The sequence below is a fragment of the Branchiostoma belcheri genome, unplaced genomic scaffold (genome assembly GCF_001625305.1).
Source record: "Branchiostoma belcheri isolate BF01 breed outbred unplaced genomic scaffold, Haploidv18h27 scaffold10, whole genome shotgun sequence".
Taxonomy (NCBI): domain Eukaryota; kingdom Metazoa; phylum Chordata; class Leptocardii; order Amphioxiformes; family Branchiostomatidae; genus Branchiostoma; species Branchiostoma belcheri.
Window position 1 is genome coordinate 9953 of NW_017802380.1, and position 26550 is coordinate 36502.

General features: G+C 42.9%; 1 protein-coding gene across 1 annotated transcript; it reads left to right on the forward strand.

Annotated features, from left to right (window-relative positions):
• The first annotated feature begins 1912 nt into the window (after window positions 1-1912).
• Window positions 1913-22444, forward strand: LOC109468637 (cortactin-binding protein 2-like). Its single transcript, XM_019766958.1, has 24 exons — window positions 1913-2138; window positions 3386-3493; window positions 3847-4047; window positions 4592-6281; window positions 9846-10433; window positions 10937-11036; window positions 11616-11766; window positions 12415-12624; window positions 13066-13183; window positions 13671-13855; window positions 14398-14518; window positions 14845-14934; window positions 15225-15304; window positions 15762-15948; window positions 16506-16670; window positions 17260-17386; window positions 18136-18253; window positions 18617-18762; window positions 19260-19417; window positions 20000-20182; window positions 20605-20743; window positions 21180-21347; window positions 21765-21833; window positions 22223-22444. Exons 1-24 carry the CDS (start codon window positions 1932-1934, stop codon window positions 22362-22364), a joined length of 5451 nt encoding a protein of 1816 aa, XP_019622517.1. The 5' UTR covers window positions 1913-1931; the 3' UTR covers window positions 22365-22444.
• Window positions 22445-26550: the final 4106 nt, after the last annotated feature.

Consider the following 26550-nt stretch of genomic DNA (forward strand, 5'->3'; position numbering starts at 1 on the left):
TCTATTCCCCCCCCACAAAATGGCAGTTTTGTTTTAAATATTTAATAAAATAGCTTCCAAACTGTCAAATCTACATGTCTGACTCCAAAAGGACATGTTCCACCTAGCTACATGTATGTATCTTAAAAAAACGTCCTTTGAGGGTTGACTAAAAGCCTTAGAAAGCTTTCTGTCTTCCAAGTATTGCCAACCCTAACAGATAAACGCAACCCCGCATCCCCCGCATTAAAGAGATCCATCTATCATATCACTATCTGTCGGCACAAAAGCACCACCGTGCCGCGTCACATGATTAGTGTTTAAATCCCCGAGCTTGCCATCCATAATCCGTTCCGCGGCCTTCTAGTGAGGCCTAGGAAAAAAATGTTGTGTTTCCTGTTTCATTCCTGAAAAAATTTGAGTCCGTAGGTAGGGATTATCTTTCTTCTTTCTTTTTTTTTAGATTTCAGTGATTTTAATTTGCTTCTTGTAATTTTTCAGAAAAAATATGAAGCAGCAGGGCGGGAAAAAAAAGGCCAAGGCACCCCATGATAGCCAGAAATGTTACCATATGAGCCATTAAGTCAACATACCAGACTGGTTTATAATTGTAACAATAGCTTTTGAACTTTAAATGACACAAAATTGCATTTAGTACATCAAAAAATTAGAAAGAAAGGGACTTTCTTCAACCGTAGGGCCAAAATATGTCTTTCATTGAGCATTTTGCAGTTGATTCAGAACCTAAAATCTTTTTTTTTTGCAAATCAGAAAAAAATGGACAGGGCGAATCCGAGAAGCAACAAATTAAATTGGTGTGGCCCTGGGCCCGACTGTCATGAGCAGCGGTAATGGCCTCCACGTGACGGAAGGCCGCGCCAACGCAACTGGCATCGCCTGTAAATTTGCGCGAGCATGAAAAGGGTGTCTCCTTACGAAGCCCAGAAGATAAATGTAGCTGCACCGTCGCTTGTGATCCCTTACGTAAATCTGACGTCCTGCTAAAGCCTTTCATATGGCCGTCGTAATTATCGTCATCACATATAAGGGAGCCCGGAAGTAAGGTGACGCTACCGGGCATGTTAGAGTCACGATTTCATATTCCGCCATCGCCCCTCGGTCATTTTCTTTACAACTACATGTACAGTGCTTTCAAACATGATGGCACAAGATAGCTCTAAGCCTTTCTCTGCAGTAGAGGATAGTTTATTAAAGCAAAGTTATTAATAATACATGAAATATGGCATGTTCGTATCGAGGAAATTTTTACTCAAGCATCTGGATAGATTTTGAATGAAAACTTGAAAAATGCTTCAAGTAGCATCCACTGCTTTAAGTCTTTCTCTGCTGTAGAGGAAAATATATTAAAGCAAACTTATTAATGATACATGAAGTATGGCATGTTCGTAGTAATCAAGTTGTGTGTTATGACTTTATCGATAGCGTAATGTATGATTCGGATTTGTAAGCGTCATTTTCTTGCAATGCCTCAGAGGTTATGCTCAATTGATTGTACACAAGGAAATTTTAACTCGAGCAACAGTTACTGGATAGATTTTGAGAACTGTTGAAAAATGTTTCAAGTAGCATCCACAGCTTTTCAGTCATTTCTGTATCTGAATAAGGGCACTGCTGCCTAATGTAACCAGCCAGCTCCCCCGTATCAAATTTCAGATTGCACACAACATTAAGTCTTTCCCAAAATGGTCTTTCCAGTGAAAATATAAAACCAAAACGTCCTAACAATGCATTCTAGCATTACAAACTGTGTTACTCTTGTAAAAATTCCAAAATCCTACACCAACCCCCACTCAGTCCCTTTGCTCCCTCATCAATTTGCTAGTGATCTGCTCCCTTGAGCTAAATTTTTCTAGAAAAACCTGTTACCTAAATGTCTAGCCTTCATTAACATCATCTGTTATTTTCAGAGTGACAAGGCGAGATCAGCGATCATGCAGGAGCGATACGGCAAGCTCCAGCTGGAGGACCCGTTCTCGGCGCTGAACCGAGACGCCCAGGAGGCGAGCGAGGAGGTACACGACAACTCGCCGGTCTACGCCAGCGCCATGGTGCACCTGGAGGCTCTCATCTCCCAGCAGAAGAAAACCCACCAGAAGATGATGATACAGATGACAGCAGCAGAGAAGAGACATAAAAAGGTGAAATCGGTGGATTCTTTACTTTTGTAGCCTGGGAGCCAGACCCACAGCACACAAGGCCAAAAGTTATCCAGTGTGCAGAGCTGGATAACCTTGAGCCTAGTGTGCTGTGGGTCTGGCACCCAGGCTTATTACTTGTGCTTCATGTTATTCAATTTATTTACTTGTCCATACTATTAGTATTTTCAATTATGAATTGCTTTTGTATGTCACAGGATACAAGAATAAAGCTACAAGATTTTGAGGGAAGCATTTAAATTATAGGAAAGTAGTAGCTAAAGATACAGAGGTAAACAAGTAAAATCTGAGATTTTATACCTCCGGGCTTTTTATTGTATATTTTTCCATGTTGTTTGTTCTGTATAGTTGATGGTGTTGAATTTTATGTGTTAGATTTAGCGTTCCTGGTTGTGTTAATACAGGACTGGTCAACATTTTCATCTGCAGCCCATACCATGTACCCACGGTAAAAATGCATGTCGAGAACGTCTGAGACAGTATACCACGGTATTTGTAAGTTAAGAAGTCGTAATATACGCCGAAAACATCCAAGATTGCGCAAGAGGGCGTTGACCCCTGACCCATTGGCCCACCCGGAAGTTGCGCTGGCAGCCAGCCCAGTGCCGCGCGCGACCATTTTCAGATTTTTACGCCCCAAAACACATATACAATAAAAACAAAAAAAAACCTGCACCATCTACAGCCCATTAGCAGAACATACACCGAGTCCAGTCTACCCCAACGCGAGATACAACTGCGATAATATTTCAAAATACATATCGGAAGCAGACACCCCTCTGTTTGACCCCTTTTAAATGGTAAGACCCAAAACTGAAACCTCCCCATTCCTTAACAACATGGTAAATTCCATTTTCAGCATGGCGGGGGTGTCCGGAGCACTTAAAAACCTTTTATTTCCACGCCCATAAACACATATACAATTAAACAAAAACGTTCTGCATCATCTGCAGCCCAACAGCAATACGTATACCGAACCACAGACAAATCCGTCCAGCCGATCGCGAGAAACAGCTGCTGACAGAAATGTTTCGAACCATAGTAAAACCTCCTCGCGGAAGGATATCTCCTTCCCCCGAGGTAATGAAAAATGGTCGTTTTTAATCACTTAAGTTTTTTTTAATCACTTTAGTTTTAGGTCTACCAATAAAAAAATGTACCGATAATAAACTGCTGGTGAAATCTTGACCCTCGAGTAACAAGACATCATGTTGTTTCCTGTGTTCCAGGTTGTCCATGAACTTGAGGAGGAGAAGAGGAAACATGCCCAGGACACGGCCCAGGGAGACGACGTCACCTACATGCTGGAGAAGGAGAGGGAGAGGTTAAGTCAGCAGGTGAGGATGGTGTTCTGATTAATGTTCAATATTATAACAATCATAATGTTTATCTGTGGCTAGAGCTTTATATGTTTAAGGGAGGCAATTTGTTGTTTTATCTGTACCTGTTTTGCTCTGTTATGTACATGTTTGTGAACAGTTTTTGTTATGTAATAAAGCAACAACAAAAAAAGAATTATGTTCAGTCCTGTACTAGAACTGCTGTCAACTTTTCCCCATTGTAGGATCAAAATGAGCAAAAAGTCAATGTTTGGGTCTTGAATCTACCAAGCGATATTTACTTGAGTACAAGTACGACACTGTAGTGCTATACAAACATTAAGCTCACTTCCCTGTATGCATAATTCCAGGTTGACTTCGAGAAATCTCAGCTGCGGAAGATGGAGAAGGACAAGAACAAGGCGGTGGCCATGTTGGAGGAGGAGCGGGCACACCATCAGCAGATCGGGGTTCTCCTGGCCAAGGAGCGCAAACGTCTGGCCAGCAAACTCATCCAGGAGAGACAGCAGCTTAAGGACGCACACAAGGGCCTGCAGGACGAGAAGGACAAGGTTTGTCTGAAGTTTGCAAGTAGTGCTGTGTACCAGTACGCTGGATCGGTTCCGGACTTGTAAAAATGTGTAGGTTCAAGTCCAAAAAAACTAAAAGTTAAGACCCGATTCCGGACTCATTACAAAAAAAACCCTTTTCTTTCCAAACCACCTAAAACCTTCCATTATAGATTGCAAAATTTGCAGGATTGCAATTAACTTTTCTTATTATTACCCCAGTACTGTCCCAAAAATAATTTTCAGTTGTGCCAAAGTGAGGATGAACTATCCCAACCTGTTTTTTGGGGAATTATTGTGTGGCTTTAAGTTCAACTTTGTGTGTATGAGTATGTTTAGTGTGATACTAATAATGTGTACCTTTATTCAATTGATTATACCTAATTGAGCTCCTTTTTGAACTGCAGTTTCAGCGTTCAGATATTCTGATGCACGCATACTTACCTTGCGTCCCGTGAGTTCCTTAACTCATGATAGGTGTTTTCACTATTTATCTTGTATGTTTGACAAAACTTGATAAAGATGATTTTAACTCTCTTTACATAAGGTACGCAACATGGCGGAGGGGCTGGTCCAGGAGAGCAAGAAGTCGCTGAAGATGGAGGCTGAGATGGAGAAACAGCTGTCCGAGTTTGACATCGAGCGGGAACAGCTCAGATCCAAGCTGAGCCGAGAGGAGGCAAAGAACCGAGACCTGCAGACAGAGGTGGACGAGTACAGAAAACAGCTCGAAGACATGCGGAAGAGTCTCCTAAAGGGCGCCGCCAGTGGGGACGTGGTAAAGCCGAGAGCTATCCTTAGGAGTGCTGGGACACAGACAGAAAACCCACCTGAGAACGAGGTAAGAAGACGGGAGGGTGTTGGAGCCGCCGCAGAGAGTAAGAACTATGTAAGTACCGTGAAGCAGAATCTACTAAGAAGTGCTGAGAACACAGACGCAGCAGAAAAGGCGACGACTACGAAAGAGACGAGGAAAACTTCCCCGTGGCTCAAAAACGCGCCCGACAAGCCGGTCGTATCCGCCTGGGGACCGAACCCCTTCCCCTGCGCGTCCGTCGAAACCGAGCATCACCACGGGAAGGCGGACTTGGAGAGCAGCAGCGACAGCGAAGACGACAAGACGGTCATTGAGAACGTTCCGCCTGTAAGTTTTAAGGCAGGTATGGTAGCTTCTTCCACCGGTCAAGGCAGTCCAAGCCAGACATCTTCCACCTTGAGCCCGTACTCCAGAGTACAGTCTACGAAACTCCTGTTTTCTCCCAAGGGCTCTACTCGATCGACTTCCTCCTCTTCCTCTCCCTCCTCCTCCTCCTCTACATCCCCATCTCCCGAAAGCCCCAACACGTCTTCTGTCACGTCGGTGGGCGGTGCGGGGAGCATGGTCACTAAGGCAGTCTTTAAGTTTAGCGGGGACCAACAGGATAGTACCGGCAGGACTCACTTGAAAGGCTACGGCACGGCCGGTTCGCCGACGCTTAAGATCTCGAACGCGGACTCAGAGTTGGCGATTACAGAGTCACAGAGCAAGGCTGCGGAGAGAAGTCCGGATGCCAAAGTCACCTCCCCGCCTGCGAAAGCATTAGGATCGCTAGTCGTGTCTCCTACATCAGTCTCACCCGGAGCAAGGAGACTGCCAGGGAAGGGTCCACCGCCGATCCCTAAGAAACCCCTCCACATTCCGCAGCCGAACCCTGCTCTGAAGGATGGACGGAATTCCCCGGGAGTCGGGATGAAGCTGGAGGTGAGGAAGCAAGCCGTCGCCGCTCCCATCAAGTCTGTTGCAACAACGCCCCCTACCCCAAAGTCGGGGTACAGCAGGGGTAGCTCGGGTAGCTCTGGAAGCTCAACGTCGGATTCAGACAACAGTCCGAACAGCCCGCACCCCGTGACACCAGGGAGCGCCCGTGTGGGGCAGCGGTACGGCACGCCTCTGTCCAACGTCGCGTATAACAGACACGCCGGCGTGCGATCACCCACAGCCAACAACAACAACAGGCCAAGCTCTCTGGCCTCTGCTGCCAACAACAAATCAGGATCAGTCTCTCATTCCAGCAGCCAATCAGCGCCCTCCTCTCAAACCGCCAGCAACCAATCAGAAGCAGCCGAGACGACGTCCAAGAAGACAAGCCAGGTGGGTGCAGATCCGTCGCCTAGCAACGCTGCAGCCCCGCCCATTCACGATGATTTCAGTTCTGATATGGCAGAGATCCATCAGCTGCTTACTGAAATGATGGCAGGTAAAAGCAAAGAAAACTGAGAAAGTCGATCTCGCTCTCAGTAGAGAAGATTACGTACAAAAACTGCCTTCTACTAGCTTTTTATATACACGTAGCAGCTTGTAGACCACACTGCCTCGCATGCATGCCTGGTTTCATATATATACCCTGCTTTTTACCATCTATAAACATTAACCCTGAGATGGCGAAAGGTTGTATTGTGCTGTTATACTATCAAAGGTGGTTAAAATCACAGGCTGTTTGCAGTAGCCTCCGTAGCAGGCTTATAGAACTGGGGGTTTGGTGGTCTTCGGCTGTTTTCTGATTAGCCCAGTTCTAAAAAAACGGGGGTAATTCAACCAGGACTGCTATACTGTCTATATGCAATCAGAAAATAGTGCATAAAAGCTCCGATCCCAAAGACGATGAAGACCCCCAAAACCCCCAGTTTTTGGTATGCTATGGAGGCTAGTTTGCGGTGTGTTCACAGGAGAGCAAGGTTGCTATCGACACAGTCGGCAAACGTTAAACTGCTTTGTCCTGAAGCCACCAACACCTGTGCACTTCACAACCTTTCAGCATTGTTCATATCTGTTTTTAATCCACTTCTGTCTCCCAGCTTTTAGTCAAGCTTTGGGGCTTTTCAGGGATGAAAGAGATACAGGGCAAGATGGACGATTTTAAAGAAAACTGCCAACTGTCATTCTTTTTTGTCTTCATATTTCAAACACTTTTAATCAGTCACTGACGAAAGCTAGTGGATACTTACTGAAACGTCTGACCATTTCCAAAATATCCAGTTGCTTGAGTAACTGCTTTTTGGCGTATCGTATTACCTGGATGTCTTACCTTCATCGACGTACATTTAGTCCACTGTTTTAATGTTTTAGGTGCCATCTTGCCTTTGTATGTCATGTTTCTTGAAACAGCCCCTTTTTCGTCAAATATTTGCTTGGACTGCATATTGACTAAACTAATTAACCACTGCTTGCATATTTCTGCTCATGCAAGTGCAGTTAACAATGATCTCATGACGTGTATCATAATTTCATGATGCTAACCTCGACGTTCTCTTTCAGCCAGGGCTCTAGCCAGCACTCGTTTTTCTCTCAATTGCAGGAACTTTATGGGGCTTGATGGAAAATTTTTTAGACTAATCCGTCAGCCTTGATGGACAAAATCTCCAAGATCACCAACAATCACTCACAACCCCATGATTTGCCTCTAAAAATACGGGAAATTGCATTTCTAAAGGTTTGAAAACCCAAAATTTGCTCAGAGCCCCCTAGACTGCGAGCACTCTCCCTCCAAGTTCAATCATGAACCTTGGCTGACGGGGGGAAAAAAATTGAGCTGGCAAGAGCCCTGCTTTCAGCTAGTTAATGATCACCAGCAAGAGAATTAGATAGTCTAATAATATGATAATCCTCCAGATGTTACAAGGTTTTATCATGTAGAAGAGGGCAGATTAACTCACAAAGCAATTTGATTTGTATCTAGAGCTGCTCTTCAGTCACGTAACATTTGTGTGTGCATTGTTGAATTTTGATCACATTAAGTGACGATTAAACATTGCTCAATGACTAGTGGGAGAGTAAATTTTCTTTCATCTGTAAAGGTTCCTGAGGGAAGTCATGGTAAGTTGTTAAACCTTTACGCAGTATAGAACTGAGTAAGTCATTCCATATCAATTTTCATCTATACTTGATTATCCACTTTTAAATTTTCTGCTTTTAAATTTCAAACTAATGTGTAAATGAATACAGCTGACAGAATATTCTAAAAAGTTATTTCAATCTTCAAACTACAACAAAATTGATACAACTTTAAAGGTAGACAAAATGGCGAAACCTTATACCGACATTGTACATGTACACAGTTTTATGAAATGTGTATGTGTAAAGAGCAGCTTCATACACATATTTGAGAGGTTCCGACATCAAAGAAAGTAGAATTATTGGCCTAAACTTCTGCCTGATACAGTACCTGTACCCACCTCTCCTGTCGCCTCCATACTGAGTACTTGTGTGATGTGGTGGTGTACCCTTGTGGTGTGTATTTTCTCCTCACCATGTCTCTCTCTCCTTCTCTCCCTCCTGCAGCTGGCTTTCCATCCTGCCAAGACTCCTCTCCTCCCTCCAGCTCCTAACCAATGACACTCCACACCCGTCTCTCACTCTCTCTTCTGGTTAGTCTACTGGAGGGCACAGAGGTAGAGTCAGCTACGTAGTGTTAGCCTCTACCAGGCTTCGGGAGAGGCTGGAAAGAGTAGAAATTGGCTAATCTTCAAGCAAAATGTTTCGGTGGCAGCAAAAGACAGTATCAAATTGGCCAGGCAGTATCCATTAGCCAGACAGTATCCAATTGCTGGGTGACAAATGGATACTGCCTGGCCAATTTGATAGTGTCTTTTGTGGCCACCAAAACATCTACATGTACTTGGAGATTAGAAATAGGCCAAATAGAATGTACCCGGCAAACTGTACTCAGACCAATTCCCCTGGCATATTATCTGTCTATACAGCCAATTTCTACTCTTTGCAGCTGCATCCGAAGCCTGGTAGTGGCTAACGTAGTGTAAGCTAGTTCACGGTTTCTAAAAATTACAATTTGTCTTTACATATAAATCTACAGAAAGTTTGGCAGTATTAGACAGCAGAAGTAAAACATAAACTACCAGGAAGCATGTACTACTTCTAGTAACTGTACATTTATTTTGGATCTGTTAAACCACAACACTATTTATCCAATATTCACCGGTAGTGCTTGACATAGTTGGTAATTCCGGACCCTGAACTGTCCATATCTGTTCCTTATCCTTCCTTCTACTGAATTATAAGTGGACTGAGTACAAGTCTCACACCTGAATGCCTCCTAGCAGAAAGAATCTAAACTGCAAATGAGTCCGTGGCTCAAACAATTACAGACAAACAAGTTCAAATGTAGCCTGGGTACCATCCAGATTTTTGCTCTGCAACGTTAAAAAAAATCATTGTTTTTCCAGCATTGCTGAGTGAAGATCCGGATGGTACCCAGGCTAGTACAAATGTACTGTATGTAGCTCAACAAAATTCCAACAATGCAGTGATGTTACCACAGGGACAGTTTTTTTATTTGTCCAGGACATTTTTTACTTCGGTACACCACATACCTCAGCACTTGTGTGTTCCTGTCAGCCTGCATGTGTACAATTCTTCACACATGTCTGCAATGTGTCCTGCCTGTTAGGTTACCGTTAGGCCACACCAATTTAATTTGTTGGTTCACAGATTTGCCTGCTTCATTTTTCTCTAGTCTAAAAAAAAATTCAGCCTCAAAATGCTCATATTTTAGCCCCAACAGTTAAAGAAGTCTCCTCTCTTCAGATTTGTTTTAGTTTGAAGTTCATTGTTTGAATTACAAACCAGCCTGGTATGTTGACTTCGTGGCTCCTGTCATATCATTTTGTGCTATCATGGGATGCCTAGGTCTGTTTTTTTCACCCTTCATATTTTTAATGAAAAAGTCCAAGAACCAACAAATCAAATTGGTGTGGCCTTACAGCAGATTTTTTTTTGTGTTCCCCCTCTGCCTCTCCTTCTACAGATGGTACATCTGGTATGACCGGTGAGCGCGGCCCGGCTTCCCCGCGATCCTCCGAGATGTCCAACTGCCCGCCATCCCAACTTTCGCCATCCGATAGCCCGACGAGGAAGCTCTCTACACTGAAGATAGAAATCGGCGGCGGTGGGGGCAAGTTGGACGCACGCCGCCGGGAAAAACACACTACCTCAAACTTTCTCTACCTGCCAGCCGAGAAGGAATCGCAGTGCTTCGAATCATCATCAGACAACGACGACAACAACACAGTGCCAAACGACAACGCGAAATCTACCGACGCCAAACACAGTGATTCTTCTAATAACGATGAAAAAAACAATGGCGCTCCACAGAAAACGGCAGAAGCCGACACAGTAGAAGGTGAAGTAGCGGAACTCTGTAAGACTTTGCTGAAGAAGGGAGGATTGGGAGAAGAGACTCCAGTTCGAGGGATTCCCAACCGACTGCACCAAGCTGCAGGGGAGGGGGATGTGACTATGGTGGAGCAGCTGTTGGAGGAAGGAGCAGACCCTAACACGACAGAGAGGGACGGGTCCACACCTGTGTATGCCGCAGCTGAAGGAGGACATCTAGGTAAAACAGAAACACAACTCTCCTACAATATTAGAAAAATCATGATTCAGCAAGTTTTTATCTTGTTTGCTCAGATGTATCACTCAGTGTTTTCCCTAACATCTTTTTGTTGACATTGTTGACTACTTTTAAGAATATGCATAGGTGTTGATTGAACTTGTAAATTCTCCTATTATGGACAAATGATGATAGTGATTTAGATAGTAGTGATGGTTGTACCACAATGGCCAGGAAAAGGTAGTGAAGTATATGATCGTAAGTCTTATTTACGCTACTTACATATGTTGCTCTGCACATGCATTTTTCTGATTGCATCTGCCCAATTTATTGCTTTTCTCATTCTTTTTATACCCTAAAGCTTGTACACAAATATTAATTTCCAAAAGCTACCCACATATATGTGGGTATATAATATGTATATATATAGTTATGGCCTGCAGCTGTAGTTGTTGTGTTGGTGGAAGTTGTAGATATAGAAGGTAATGAGTTTATTTGTGCACCAGACTGCCTTGAGCTGTTGCTCTCTCACAACGGAGACCCAAACTCTCTCCGTGATGACAACTTCACACCGCTCCATGGAGCAGCCGCTGAGGGCCACACGGGGTACCTTTTCTTTCTCTTTTGTTTTTGTTGCATTTTTGTTTGATGTTTGTTTTGTATTGTTTCCCTTTTGTGACGTTTTGTTTGTTCAACTTCCCACAAAAAGTTTCTGTGAAACATTCTCATTTGTTGTATTGTTTCCTTTTTTTGTATGGTCTATTTGTTCAAGTTCCTACCAAAAAGTTTCTGTTATCTTGTGCAGATATTGACAAGTGTCAAAATGAAAAATTCCCAACCTTTCTCATTTTTTGTTGTGATTTTGTATGTTTTGTATTGTTTCCCTTTTTGTATGGTTTGTTGTTCAACTTCCCACAAAAGGTTTTTGTTCATTTGTATGGATTTTGACAATCAACATCACTACCAAATTTTGTAGTACAGATGCCCCATTTTCCATTGGGAAGTGTTAATTGAGGAGTCTCTTCCCTATTTTTTATATTCCCTGGGTTTAGATCCAGACTTACAAGTCCGGAACTGAACCTAAACCTCTGGACTTGAATCCGGACCTGAACCTGAATGTGGGTTTAGATACAGTAGTATTACACAGCACTGCCCATAACCAACCTTTTTCTGTTCCTTCTGTAGATGTTTGAAGCTGCTGTTGGAGCGAGGAGCCCACCCCGGGCTGCCAGACAAGGCGGGGTGGTCCCCCCTGTACTGGGCGGTGTCTAACGGACACACCGACTGCTGCAGCACACTGCTGGACTACTTCGCATCTCGTGCAGCAGTCACTGATGTACGTAAGGCACTTACATACTGTACATACAGGCTTTGATTATACTGCTGCTGGCTTCCCTGTCTCAGGGGTGGGCAGCAGTCGGCTAGACTGGACTCCATGTCTCCACATGGCCCTGTCCTGTGGATCAATGTTGGATCATGGATAGTCCACACAATTATATCATTTTGGATGCACTCCATGTCTTCTTAGGTCTACCATGAGCTCTGTTGCCTGGCACTTATTAGTACAAATCCCAAGGGGTGAGGGGTATAGTGTGGGGCGGGGTGGTCCCCCCTGTACTGGGCCGTGTCTAACGGACACACCGACTGCTGCAGCACGCTGCTGGATTACTTCGCATCTCGTGCAGCAGTCACTGATGTAAGGCAGGCACTTGTCAGTAGAAATCCCAAGGGGTGGGGGTATAATGTGGGGATTAAGAGGAATATATTTTTCTATCAATATTCTACACAGTTGAGACAGTTAACTCCTGTTATGTCTTGTACAGTATTATCTAAATCAGTATTTTCAGAGAAGTCTGTCCTGTGAAATATCTACAGTTTTGCCAGTTTGCTTCTCTGCTTAGCACTCGGCACTTTATAACATGCAAAAGTCAAATGTGAGCATACACGCACTAAAAAGGTACTTACAATTTTCTTCATTTTCCAGGTTGGTTGGACGCCACTCCACGGAGCCTGTCGCTCGGGCCATGTGAGCTGCCTCAAAGTTCTCCTGTACTACGACCCTCTGGCCAGCGACATTCAGGACCAGGCCAGCCCGCTGACCGCTCGACCGGCCCTGGTCAGCAAGGACGTCATCAACGCGGTGGACAGGGACGGTTGGACTGCAGCGCACGTCGCAGCCTCTAGGGGGTTCAAGGTCAGTAGGGTCATATATAGAATTTAGTGTTCTAGCCAGCCTTTCTGTCATTTGATAGAATTTTGTTACTTATGACGGCCAAAAATTTTGCCAAATCCATCATCCCTGACAGACAAAAATTTGCATTGGAAGAGATTGTCATTAAACTTAAGCTTAGTCCACCAGGAAAATTTGCCCCTTAAAATGCAGGAAATAACATTTCAGAGGGTCAAGATTTCATCATTTTCATGGGGAGCACTGGACCCGTATCATTGTTGCACCTTCAGCGTCAAACAAAACTGAGATGATTGAAAAAAATTCAGAATGGCCAGAACACTGGACAGAGGTTCGTTTGATATGGATTTTGAATTTCTGTGGGGATCTGTTTGATGATATTACCTGCAGTACCTAACAGTATTGCTAGGGGGTGACACACAAGAGATTGTGACTGTTTCCCTGTAGGACTGTCTGGAGCTACTGTGTGGCCACCCTGAGCTGGACCTGACCATCAGGGACAAGTGGGACCGACTGGTGCAGGATGTGGCAGTGGGAGACTGTCAGGGACTGGTGGAGGACATCGGTAATTTTGAAATGTTTCTAGTGGTTTTATTTTCAACCTCTCAACAGCAAATTCATGACACCACAAATATGATTTTCCGAATGTATTCCTACTGCGGTGCGGTTGTGTGGCGTAACAGCAGAGTGCTTGACTGGAAACCAACAGGTCCCGGGTTCGAGTCCTGACATGCCACCGATCTTGTGCCCTTAACACGACTTTCTTCACTAAACTTGAGTGAAAATGAGTATTGTCTGTCCTGTATTTGTTTCTATGTGTGGGACACAACACCAGCAACAGCTGCCTGTGTCCCACATGTATTACAATTTCAAAATATCAAATCATTCCTACTGTAGTGGAGAATTATTTCAACTGTGGACTTCATTAAATAGTGGAAAAGACCCTTTTCCCTTGACTGTGAAACAAAGTGCCCACAAAAATAATTAACCTTACAGTGCATTGGTATTTGAAAAAGTTTGACTCTTTCAATGTCTTCAATCTCTTTTTACAGGAAAGAGAAAAGTCTCAGTTGTGATAGACACCAGCAGTGAACCCCTGGCCCCAGCCCGCACCCCGCCCACCCCTGCTGGGAAAGAAGAGGACCTGTATGTACTGGGCTGTCTCACTCTGGAGCGGGGGACAGACTGGAGTCAGTTTGATGCTGATGTTGGGGCTGTGCTAGTGCAGAACTCCAAGGTAAGGTATCTGCTGATGGATGTAAAATGTAGTTTTCTCATGTTCGATGGTCCTAATACTACATGTAGCTTGTTGTGGAAGTGTGTTACTGTTAGAACTGGTTTATCAATTAGATTGGATTAGATATTGCTGACTGTTGTTTGCTTTAATTTATTTTTCCCTACTTTGAAAGTTTACATACTTTAAGAGCAACATATACATGTATGCAATAAAACTTACATAGAGGGTCTTAGCTGAAATAAAGAGCCTTTAAGAGCAACATTTATAAAACTTATAAACACTATGTTGTATTCAGCTGCACTTTTGCACCCTGTCAAACCCTGTCAAAGATGTCATTAATCTGTCTCATGTTGACTTGCAAAGTTATTTATTCTCAACCATTTGTTTAACAAGAGCCAACGTTCCATTGATCATTTTGTCATCTTCATCAGGGCAGTTATGACTGGTGCACTGAAGCTTGGTAATCATGTGAACTTTGCTATTCGATCATTCACCAACCTGATGAAATGATTTACGGATGTGTCTGTTATTGTGCTTATCAGAAGCTGAGTGTAGCCTCAGAACTCCTGACAGATGTGGAGGAAGTGGACGCAGACATCTCAGCAGACGGGCACGTGTCAGAGCTGGGACTCACTGCTAACAGTATCAGGTCATACACATATGGTGAGTAGTAATGTCCAGTAGGATACAGGAGTTTAATTTTACACAACCAAGATTTCTCACCTAAGTGCTGACGTTGCAGTTCTGCCACGTTTGGGATAGTGTTCTTGCCGCAAAAGTGCCACCTACGTCTGCTACATATAGCGGCAAGAAGCAGAACTCCAGTCAGAAGCTCTGATGAAAGTGTCTGATAGACACCAAAATGTCAGCACTTAAGACTCAGATCATATCCTCTATGGTAGAATTGATTATTTTGATGGATAGCTACATGTATGTGTACCCTGCCAACTTAATCCGCGCAAACTGACACCTCATGTTCCCATCCACAGGTACCATCTCCTGGAGTCCTGCCACAGAGTTTGACACTCCTCCTTATGACTTCTTTACTGCCAAGAAACATCTTGCCATCAGGCTGAAGGGTAAGTTTACTTCTTCAACTACAGTCTGTTAAAAAATAATCTTGATTCAAATTCTTTCTCAAATTGATAAATGACAAGGCCTTAAAAAAACTCAAGGTATTTTGTATACTGATGAGAATTTGACAATTTTCTATAGCAAACCACAAACAAAAGTCAGTTGTTTATACCTCCTTGGATGCTATGCTTGTATATTACACTCTGCAGTCCATCTTTGTAAAAGTGAACTAATACATGTATCAGTATACAAGTACATTTGTTAATGTTTTCATTCCTTTTTCTCCTATCTTTAGGACCAGATGAAGATTGTGTGGATAAGTTGGCCTACGAGTCCATGATCCCAGTGCAGACACTACAGAACTATCTCCGACTGGTAGGTTGGAATACTGTACATGTACATTTGTACCTCTGTCATTCCCCAAATATCTTGTCAAAAATATGTATGAAAAACAATGCATCATCATCAGCATTTTATTCCTTGAATAGCTATGTACATGGTAAATTTGGGGTAAGTCCCCAATTCATTCCAGTGTTGGAAAGAAAGCTTAGTCTTTATTTCATATTTCATGACTTGTACCGACACAGATGAACTTTCATGCTAAGCAATGTACAGTATTTATTTACAACCACTTGTTTAACTTAAGAGCCGACATTTCGATGACTGTCATCTCCATCAGGACAAGTATGACTGATTCACTGTATCATAATTGCCCTGATGAAGACGTTGGCTCTTGTTAAACAAGTGGTTGTAAATAATGAATTTTCTATTCAATCTTTCACCAACCTGACAGAATTATTCATGGTCTATTTTCTTCCTTGTTTTTGTACAGATAGAACAGTACAAGAGCGTTGTGTTTTACGGCCCCCCCGGTACGGGTAAGACCTTCATCGTGAGGAAGCTGGCCGAGTGCATCAGACACAAACAGCAGCAGGGCGGGGTACAGGCAGACATCTCTCATGTCGCTCTCAGCCCCAAGTACACTCACAGGGACTTACTGCAGCTGCTCAGGTCTAAAGGTACTGGTGCACTTAGTGTCACTCACTCACTCAGCTCCATATGCCCCTCTAGGGGGCATAGCCCCTCTACATACGGTCCTCCAAGCCTGTCTGTCTCTGGCTACTACCTAGGCAGTGGTGTTGTCCAGTCCTGCACTTAGTCTATGTTACACAATGTATCACTTCCGGCATTTTCTGGACCACTTGCTAGGAGGGTGAATTACAATGTAGTCAAGCTACCAGCTTACTGTATTGTCACAGGGTGTTCTCTTCTTTATAACATCCAGAAGAGTGCATAGCCTCCTAGATTTCGGGCTGAACACATTTGATCCATATTGGCGGTGTAATTTTGCTTATTACATGGTTAGCTGGCATTACTGGCATGTTATGCTGAAGGGTGGTTATACTGGCTATGCAGAATACAGATACATACGGTTGCCTCTCATCACTCATTACCGCACAAGTGTGCCATTCAAAGATACTGAAAATGTTCACTGTGCCTCAAATGTAAGTTCTTCAGACTTAAATCAATGAATTTACAATAATTAATGAAAGACACCAACTTTTTCCCCCTGCAGGTTTCCTATTACCAGCGGACTCTGCCACCTCGGCTGAAGGACCACAGAAGGCTCCCATCCTGATCTTGGATGACCTTGGCCGTGTCTCGCTGTCGGAGGTACTGGGGGAACTACTGTACGCACTGGAGTACCGCGGGCCGCAGCATCCAATCAGCATGAAGATTGGTACGTATGATGGTAGATCTTATGGGAGTTGAGAGAATGCAAGGAAAATTCTGCTTTAGTGGAAAGAATGAGCAGTAACAATTTGCACAAAAAAATTTGAACTGTTCAGGGGGAGCTACTGTATGCACCGGAGTATCCCGGGCCACAGCATCCAATAAGCATGAAGATTGGTACGTCTGGTCATAGATCTTATGCAAGTTGTGAGAATGCAAGGAGAATTCTGTATGAGTGGAAAGAATAAAGAAGTAAGAATTTGAACAAAAAATTTGAACTGGAAACAAGAAAATAGTGCAAACAGATGTCAAAACGTAATTCTCGTACACAAACCATGTAAATTTTGTAGGACTAGTCTCAATATAGCAGTGTCAGGTAATGGGAGACAGAATGCAAATAATGAGTGACTTAAAATAGAGCACAATGTACACAAATTAAAGCAACATTGTGTATTCGGAGACTCGCCTATTTAGAGTAACAGTAACAATATCCTTTGTAATTTGCCCTGATGCGCAATCTGTGTTGTAGGTTGTTCAACTTCAATTCCTAGCCTGTGAACACAAATCTGACGAGCTGTTTTCCATGCTCTCTGTAGATGAGGAAGGTCCCAAAGACGATGACGGCAGCAGCAGTGGTGCGTACTTCCTGTCTGAAGACTGTTACATCATCGGCACCATGGACAAGTCTCACTCCCCTGGCTTGGACCTGTCTGTGCAGCAGAGGTGCACATCTTTCTATTCAACATCAACACAAATTTCATTGACATTTTACAATCATCATCATTTACAAATCAACATCATACATCATTACAAAATATATATATGTCAGTCAGTCTCTCTAGAGACTATGACTAACTGCGCAGGTCGAACAGGATGGCTCATTCCTATCTACATGTACAAGACAAAACAGATTTGAGCCTAAAGTCATGACTGTTACAAAAAAAATAGAAGTCCAAAGAAAGACCAATATAATATTAGAGTTCATTCATTGTTCATGAGGCCTGCTTGGTAGCAGTGGCAGCGTGTCGTCGGCTCGCACGTTTGTCCTCTCTATGTTCCCACTCCCTGTGCACAGCCTCGGCACTCTTTCTCACCACCGCACGCCATCCGGCCCGGTCAATTGCCAGTGTCTCTAGTTGCTGATGGCTGATACCCGCCAGACCAAGCCGACGTTTTTACATTATTACAAAGCCGTCATTACAAAATATGTAGATTAAAAACATATTGTAGTATCCATTTCAGTTCTCTCAGTCTCTCAGTTATGCCCCTATCCTCCTGGACTCCCACACAACGTTGTATTAAGTTCTTTAATTTCATTTGATGTCTCTAGTCTGACCTTTGACTTGGATCTATGTTTCTATGATTTCTGTACCTATGTTTATGTTCATGTTTATGTTCTGATGTCTTATAAGCCCATATGGGCTGGGCGACAAAAGTCGCAAGACAAGTAAATAAAAATTCATTCATTCCAGGTTCCGCTGGGTGCACCTGAAGTGTGACAGTGAGCCGGTGAGGGGACTTCTGCAGAGACACCTGCGCAGGAGACTCATCAGCGCTCATGGCGGGCAGCTGCCCAGTACCGAGGACCAGGTACTTGTGGTCAAGCTCTTACTAGTGACCAAGTAGAACAAAAATTCTTTCTTTCTTCTTTCTTCATCCGTCCACTTCTACTGTCTGGCGTGTTGTGGGGAGGGACAGTTAGCAGCTGACGGCTAGTCTTGAAGCTCTTGTTATACTTATAGGTATGCATACATAGGGTGTCCTTCACGCTCTCTAGTCCATGTCTTCCTGGAAGTTCCTGGGAAAGAACAAAAATGTTACTAAGCAGCCTAAACCTCCAAAAAAAGCATAGCTGAATAGTCAGAATTATTATAGAAACTGCTAAGTAGTGACAGATTTAGTGCAAAGTACACCAACTACATGTCCTGATAATTTCCCTTGCCTCCCCCTCAGGTGTACAAGGCAGTAGAGTGGGTAGCTGCGGTGTGGCAGAGACTGAACGCCTGTCTGGCCAAGCTGGGTCTGCCTGACCTGGTGCTGGGACCCAGACACTTCTTCACCTGTCCCATCGAAGCCACTAAAGTCAAGGCTATCCTCAGGTAAGATATCTAATTACCTTTGCCAAGAATGTTTTCTGTCTGTCTGTCTGTAAACAGCATGACTCAAGAAACTTTATGCATTGTCATGAAACTTAGCAGGTGGGTAGGTAGGTCTTGATGAGACCTAGAAATGTTTAGCTTTTGGGCCCTCTGGCAGCTTTCATTGGTTCTGCAGTGGAACTTCCGGTTTTGATATCTCATGATCTGGACTTGCTAGGGTCACGGATTTTGGATGGTAGGTAGCTCTTGGTCTAGGGAAGAAGTGACATGAATTTGGGCCCCTTAGTTATATAGTACTTCCCAGTATTACACGTGTACTTCCCAGTAAGTACACATGTAATTGTTTTGGGATGCTGAGCTGTGGGTTTGTGTGTCTGCTTGTCCGAAGTAGGTTGAGAGCTTGCGGGTAGGAAGATGGACAGGCATACCCTCCAATTCTTTGCAGAAGTCCAAAGCTTCTTTCACTCATAAATGAAAACCACCCCCATCTCTTACAGATGGTTGAGTCTGTCCTGGAACCATGCCATAGCTCCTGGAGTGGAAGATGCCATGTTGAGGGGGTTGTCATCCCAGAACCAGCAGAAACTGGCCAGCACTGCGCTGTCTGTCCTGCTGCAGAGGGCTGTCATCCCTGGCTGTCCACTGTCCGGCCAAGGTAACAAAATTATCATATAATACTTCGGTGTATAGAAGTTATTTTGTTAGCATGGTTTTGGTTTAGTTTGTGGTTTTGAATAGTATTTCAAGCTAGCTTGCTGTAAAGTTGTACAATTTAAAAGATTAGGCAATTTTTAGTGATTTTCTTTCAAATTTGTAATAGTTGATACATATAGAGGCACTTAGTAAAGAGACTCTTTTTACACAACCAAGTGTTTTGTTCACAGCCAATGTTTTGGTGACCGTCTGTCACCTGCCTCAGGGCAATTCTGACTGGTTGTGTAAAAAGAGTCTCTTTACTCAGAAACTTACCAACCTGATGAAACTATATATGGATATAGAGGCACTCATTGAACATGATTTTCTTTCAGAGCTAAAATAGCCTGTTGTCTTTTCACATTTAAAGGTTATAGTAAAGCCTTTATAATGATGATTGTTTTCTGATTGACCAACTGAACTGCTGATGTCCCTTCTATTTGTCAAGTACATGTACACAATAATAACTTTCACATGTTAAGATTGTAGTAAAGCCTTAATTATAATGCTGGTTGTTTTCTGATGCTGGTTTTACTTTCTCCAGAGGCAGAGCGTTACTTGTCGAGTTTCCGCGGAGGTTACGAGGGAATGGTCAGCCTGCTGAACACCGCCAAACGCTCCGCAGCAAGAGCCAAGCGTTCGCGGTCAGCCCAGAAGAGAAACGGGTCGGGAAAGGACAGCGACAGTCAGGATTCTGACAGCAGCACCGCCGCAGAAGGAGACTCAGGTATGAGGACAGAAGGTTTCATGTACTAGTGAAATATAGCTAGCTGTGAAGTGCTTTAATGTATATTGTGCAAAGTCAGTATCTAGTGCATTGTGACTGTTCAAGATTATGCTAGTAGAAAAGTTTCTGTTAACATGTAACTGAACTATGCACTCTGCACTGTTATATGCACTCTGAATGTGCTGCATATTGTGAATATTTGGGGGGAACATTTAACCTCCATTAATGTTAATCTACAAAGCCAAGACGCCAAATTGATATATATTTAGATTTCTTGTTCAGTACCCTGTGGTATACACAGGTTTAAATACATTTTTGGGTGAATTATGTTAACTTACATGTACTACACGTGTGAAGGGTACCATGGTACATGTATTATCACTAAAATCATGAGACTACCACTGTTATCCCTGTACATGTAGGTGTGGATAGCCCTGACAGCCCCCTCAGCCCCACTGGACCCCCCGGCAGTACATTGACTGGTTCCCCTGGCAAGAAGAGACCCACCTCAGAACTGGCCAGAAGAGTCATTGAAAACCTCCATGCCAGTCATCATGCAAGGTACACACTTACTGCTCTACACTAACATAGTGTAAGAATGCAGGCTAGGATCAGGCCTTTTGTCTTCATTGATACAGCTTTCAACTTTCTTGCTACAATGCTACAATAGTGCCATTGTATTACTGCTTATTAACATCATTTTTATTGCTTCACCACCATGAAGTGCTGTGGTGAAACATATTGTGGACAGGCCCATATGTGGTGAAGCCATCTGCTGCATTCGCTCCAAAATAAATGTTGGCCTTTCTAGTTTTGCAAGCTTTTTCATGTATCAACATGAAAAAACACATGAAAAAATTGCATGTATTCTGTTTTCTTTTTATTCAAGCGTTGAACTTTCTGGTTTCTAGTATCCATATCTTGTGACAGATGTGATTGATTGATTTATTGATTGATTGATCGATTGATTGATTGACAGTTCTTCCGTCCACCCCAGCTCCCCGGACCTCCGCTCGGCCAGCCTGAGTAACCTGGCGTACCTCGGGGCGTCTTCCATGGACGGGGACGTCTTGAAGATGCTGCTGAAGATGCAGACCAGCAAGTCAGAGTCCAACCTAAACACCGTCATTGAACTGCACGACCACATCTTTAACATGCACTCAAGGTAGATTAACCTGCAGCATGCTAGTAGCTGTTTGGCATCAAATTTTTGTTTGCTATGGATCTATGCTTGAGGGAAAGGGTTAACAGCTGCATTTGTGATACTGAGTTATTTGTGCTTTTGAAATAAAAGTAACTGTTAACATTTCTTATTGTGTTACCATAAATCCTTCAAGTTGGCACATTTGTGCTTTGCATAAACCAACTGTTTCTTTATTTACGATTGACAAATATGATTGCCAAATATAGTTGATGGACCCCATATCCTATTAAACAACTCAACCACACGGACAAATCAGTTTGGAGTGAACTTCTTCAATTGTATGAGGACAGTGATTGTTTGTTCCTTTGTTTATACTCAAAATTTCCCTATTCTGGTCTGTGTTTTCCAATATTTCAAACCTTTCCTGTTTCCTTACAGAGGGGGAACCATCAAGAGGAGGCCAAAAGTCAAGGCAAGCTCACAGACCCAGCCTAAAGAAGTCAAAAGGTGACTTTTCTCTCCAGCTTTGTAAGAACATTTGAGATCAGAAACATGACCACTTTGGGATAGACCATTAATTGTTGATATACTGTATATGCAGTGAGATACATCAGTGCACTTTACTTGCATCAGACATCCTGACATTATAGCATCCAAGCTACTGCATGTAGCTTGGATGTCCTTTGGGACGTCCAAAAGGCAAAAGAAGCTGAGGGAAACCTTGGATTAATTTCAATGACAACCTATATGTAAGAAACCTAAATACTGGACACTACCCAGGCTGAAGTAAAGGAAATCCAGTGTCTGATGGAGGATAGAGTGAAATGGAGAACACTTTCGAGTTTGGTTCGAGTGGAATGTAAAGTCAGATTACTTATACTTGTGAATGTTTTCAGGGAGTCCTCAGAGGAAGAAGACAATCCAGAGACAAAAGACAAAGATGGGAGTGACGACAAGGAGCCCCTGCAGTTCCAGACTGATCAGACAGAGGGCACTGTAGGAGACGAAGTATGGAGTCTTAGGCAGGATCTTCAGTAGAGAGGGAAGAACAAAGGAGTTTTTGTTGTACCCAAGAAGCACGTCGGCAGAACGTACTGCACCTGTGCGAAACCCGTAATGTATTGTACTGTACATAGCACTTCGGCAGAACATCTCATATAAGGTCGTATTTGGGTATGTAAGGTTAACATCCCGTCTGTAGTTTCTAAATGTTATGCCGGAAAAATATTGTCTGCAACAGGCATGATTTTGATGCAACGTTGACCAAAAATCCAAGGAAAAATGAAAAATTGGGGTCTTGCACAGGTGCAGTACGTTATGCCGACATGCTGTTGTATCCCAGACAATCATCACAAAGTACTGGTCATGTGAGGCAGGAATAAAGGGACCAACTGTTCTTTGTGGCCTCTGGAGTTACGTGATTTTAAAGGTCTAGAATTCTAGGAAGCATTTTGCTTTCAATTGTCTCCTTACTTGTAAATGTCCAATGGGATGATACAAGCCATGTGAATATGAATCATAACATAATGGATATGAAAGAAGTCGCACTGTGTAAGTTTTGAATACTACATGTAGTAAATTATGATGGACAGAAAGAGCATCATTTCTATAAACTACATGTACATTATTGTACTGGTAAGTAGTTTGTTCAAGGGAATGGAAGCGGGATTTAGCCATGTGCCATGTTTTTATCTTTCAAATTTTTATAGAGAGAGCAGTGGTATTTGTACTGTGTGGTGCTGGTGACTTGTGCAGTACAGTATTTTGTATGAGGAGGGTACATGTAACATTAGATGAGCTTGATATCATGGAAGCAAAACTGTGTCAAAGTGTATTTAAAAGTGACAATCAGATGACTGACATTTACCAATCATGACCAGGGTTTGTAGCCTCTACCAGGCTTCGGGAGGCGGCTGGAAAGAGTAGAAATCAGCCAAATAGAGAGATAACATGCCAGGGGATTTGGTCTGCTTATGAGAACAGTTTGCCGCTCCCGAAATGTTCTCTCCAACAGACCAACTCCCCTGGCATGTTATCTCTCTCTATTTGGCCGATATCTACTCTTTCCAGCTGCCTCCCGAAGCCTGATAAAGGCTAAGGGTTTGAACATGACCATCAGTTATTAGTAAAGAAGTTAACATTTTGGCAACAGCTAAGGGGTGGAGGCATTTTTTTATTGATCCCACCCCAGTCGACAATGTCATTCTCATGCTGCTTGGGCTTGTGTATTGACCCAACATGATATGGGAATTCTTTGGGGCAAACAGTTGTATTAAAAGCACGAATCAAAAGATTTTGGCAATGCCACAGGCAGTAGAGAGGTAGTAGAGAGTATAAAGTTGAAGAACTGTGCCACAGTGTTTAGGTTATCGTAATGTACATGGCATAAGGTATAAGTGATAAAGAAGTTGACAGGAATCTATGATGTTGTATTATAACACTGCAGCCAGTACAATGTAAACTTTATTTTAGGAAATTTTTACTTTTTATTTTATACAGGAACTCTTACAGTGTATAAAGGCCGTTGCTGGTAGACCATCATGATATGGGCAATTTGTAAAAATGGCAATCTTTGTATTTAAAGGGAAAAAAGAAAAATTTATAATATATTATGTGCACTACAATCATCAGAATTGCCTATGTACTGAAGTTTTTAGATTTTTATGACCGATAGATTGATAATACAAGCCTTTAAGAGAGGCTGCTTAAAACTTTACTTAGTAAGGTACTATATGTAGTAATAGACTATGGATATTTCCTTCTGTAAAGCAAGTAAGGCCACACCGACTTAATTTTATGGATGACATCCGCGCGCGCATTGATTTTCGCCTGTTCTAAAAAAAAAAAGATCACGTCCACCAAAACTCTGGCCTGGCTCTAGGCCTGGGTAGTCCATGGTGGTTAGATACATACATACAGTGCCGATTCATAAATTCCACAAAAAGCCGGCTTGTGCCCGCTTGTCGTATAGGTCGCTATGTACTGCTGCAAATTCACAATACCAGCTTTGTATCCCTGTGGTTAAGTAGCATTTTTTCTTTTTGGCCGGATTTTTTTTTTATTTACCGCACGCACTAGTTTGGGGTCTTCAGAAGATGTCATCCATAAAATTATGTCGGTGTGGCCTAAAAGGTACTTAAGTTGAAGTTGTCTTTAGATAACTCAGGGATATATCAATTGCCTTTGCTTTACTATACATTCCAATTCTATTGTTATATTTATGTACTTGGACAAAAACAGTACTTTTATTTTTAGCCCTTGCACCTTAATTTTATTACAAGAAATCTTTTCAAGAAAGACAGTTGTTCGATTTGTATAGCCTCTGAATTCTTCAATGCACAAAAAACTACTGTTTTGGTACTGTTAGTACAAGAGGGATAGTCTGAATTGAACTATAGTGTACATTGTGTATCTAAGTCAACCAAATGTCAAGAACAACGAAATAAAGGATATATTCATGTACGAAGGTGTGTGTAGTTTAACACTTAAGGTAGCCTGGTAGTGTATCTGGGGACTTTTGGGACATGGAAAATGAGGCCAATTTTTACCAGCATGTGTTTGTTGGTTCGGGTGTAATAGAATGTCTACCAGACTTCCGTTGAGGGGGCACACCCCAGTTTATTTTGGGTCTCAATTCGATTCTGCATACCCTCAACTCTAGCGACCGTCTCTTTCAGGAAATACCTCTTAAGCCAAAACACTCTGTTTGCAAATGAAGGATATCCCTCTAGCTACGAGAACAAAAGAATTTCAATTTCTTTCACCTCTCACATTTTAGTAAATTTTTGGGGGAAAAAGAATTTTTCGATGAAAAATGATGCCAAAAATTGGCCATTTTCACGTGGAATTAAACCCATCACCCAGATTTTAGCCACCGATATGACTTATATGGTCGGAAAGAGAAAACCCTTATGTATTATTAAGAAAAGTATAAAGAAAATCCTAACACTGAGATTATCGCAATAGCCCGTCGCGCGAGGCATAGCTACAGCACCCCCAGAACGCATACAAGGCAAAACTAGGTCAAACCGAAGCACCGCGCTCAGGGCGGAAGGACACCCGGAAGTAAGCCTCGGGCCCGAAATCAATTTTCACCCAAAACACGCCACTTCTTACACTTTCCAGCCATGTTAGTAGTTAATCCCATTTTGCAGCAGATTATGAGAAATGTAAACTCAAACATCAACCATCGGAACCCCTTCGTCACTTTTTTTCCGGGCACTACAGTGGACCCCTGTCGCGGAAGAATTGGTGTGTGCACCGTTAATTAATCAAAATCTTAATCAATATTGTCTTTGGGTAGAAGAAGTTTTGCTCTATGCATTATGCCAAGTTTGGGTTGTGGGCGGTATTTCCTTCTTGAGTAACAGGTGGTTGAAAGTTACCGCCCCCGAAGGCTGATTTTGCGCCTCCCGCCATGTTTACCATTCAGTGCACATAATGAATCTGACGTCACAATGATCGCATCCTCTCGAAGCGGTTTTTGTTATTAATTCAAGCTCAATGAACAAGTCTTGCCATGGAAAAGATAGGTACAGGGATAGTCTTGCGCAAGAGTTGACTTTCCGTCCATTTCTGGCTGGTATAGGTGGTATAAACCGCCTAGAACGTATGTGAGCTGGTGACGTCACAATGCCCACCTCTGGCTGATCGTTCCAAGTGAGAACGATTGCGTTTTAAGTTCGGCGCTTCAACGGAAAGCAGATAAAATTGCTATTTTCAGTCATAGCTGGTAGAGAATAAACCTGGCATTCCTGTCCAACCTTGTCCGCTCCCGAGATATAGTTTGTTGTGCAGGAAAACCCAGCTAAATGTTGAATCATTGGTAGAAACGGAGACCTGGTCCGTACTTCTGGCGACTACGGAGGTATAAATGGGCATTTACTGAGAGAAGGCTGTACACTTGTGTGTCGGTCTCGGTGAGATATAAAAGCCTTAGATTGTGTCTTCTCAATAGTGCAACTTATTTGTCTGAACATTCAAAACTAGTTCGAGCATGAACTGGAAACTTGATTCGGGAGGAAAGCCAAGAGTGACGTCATCAGAGGCCCTTTTTACTAGAAAACAGTCTCCTCCTCAATGCGGGAGTCGCTTTCAATCGTACAAATGCAATTTCCAGGTGCATCTGATGCAGACCAGTACAGAAAAACTATATTACGGTTAATATGACGTCAGTAATGTTTAGCATACACACTTCGAAGGCCATGTGACTGTGTTCGGGGGG

Bases quoted from the DNA above. Each gene is read 5' to 3' on its own strand.
- LOC109468637 (XM_019766958.1), top strand. From the start codon at position 1,932: ATGCAGGAGCGATACGGCAAGCTCCAGCTGGAGGACCCGTTCTCGGCG. The intron at 14,935-15,224 runs GTAAGTTTACTT...TCCTATCTTTAG, and splicing joins TCTTGCCATCAGGCTGAAGG to GACCAGATGAAGATTGTGTG. The intron at 20,744-21,179 runs GTACACACTTAC...CGTCCACCCCAG, and splicing joins CATGCCAGTCATCATGCAAG to CTCCCCGGACCTCCGCTCGG.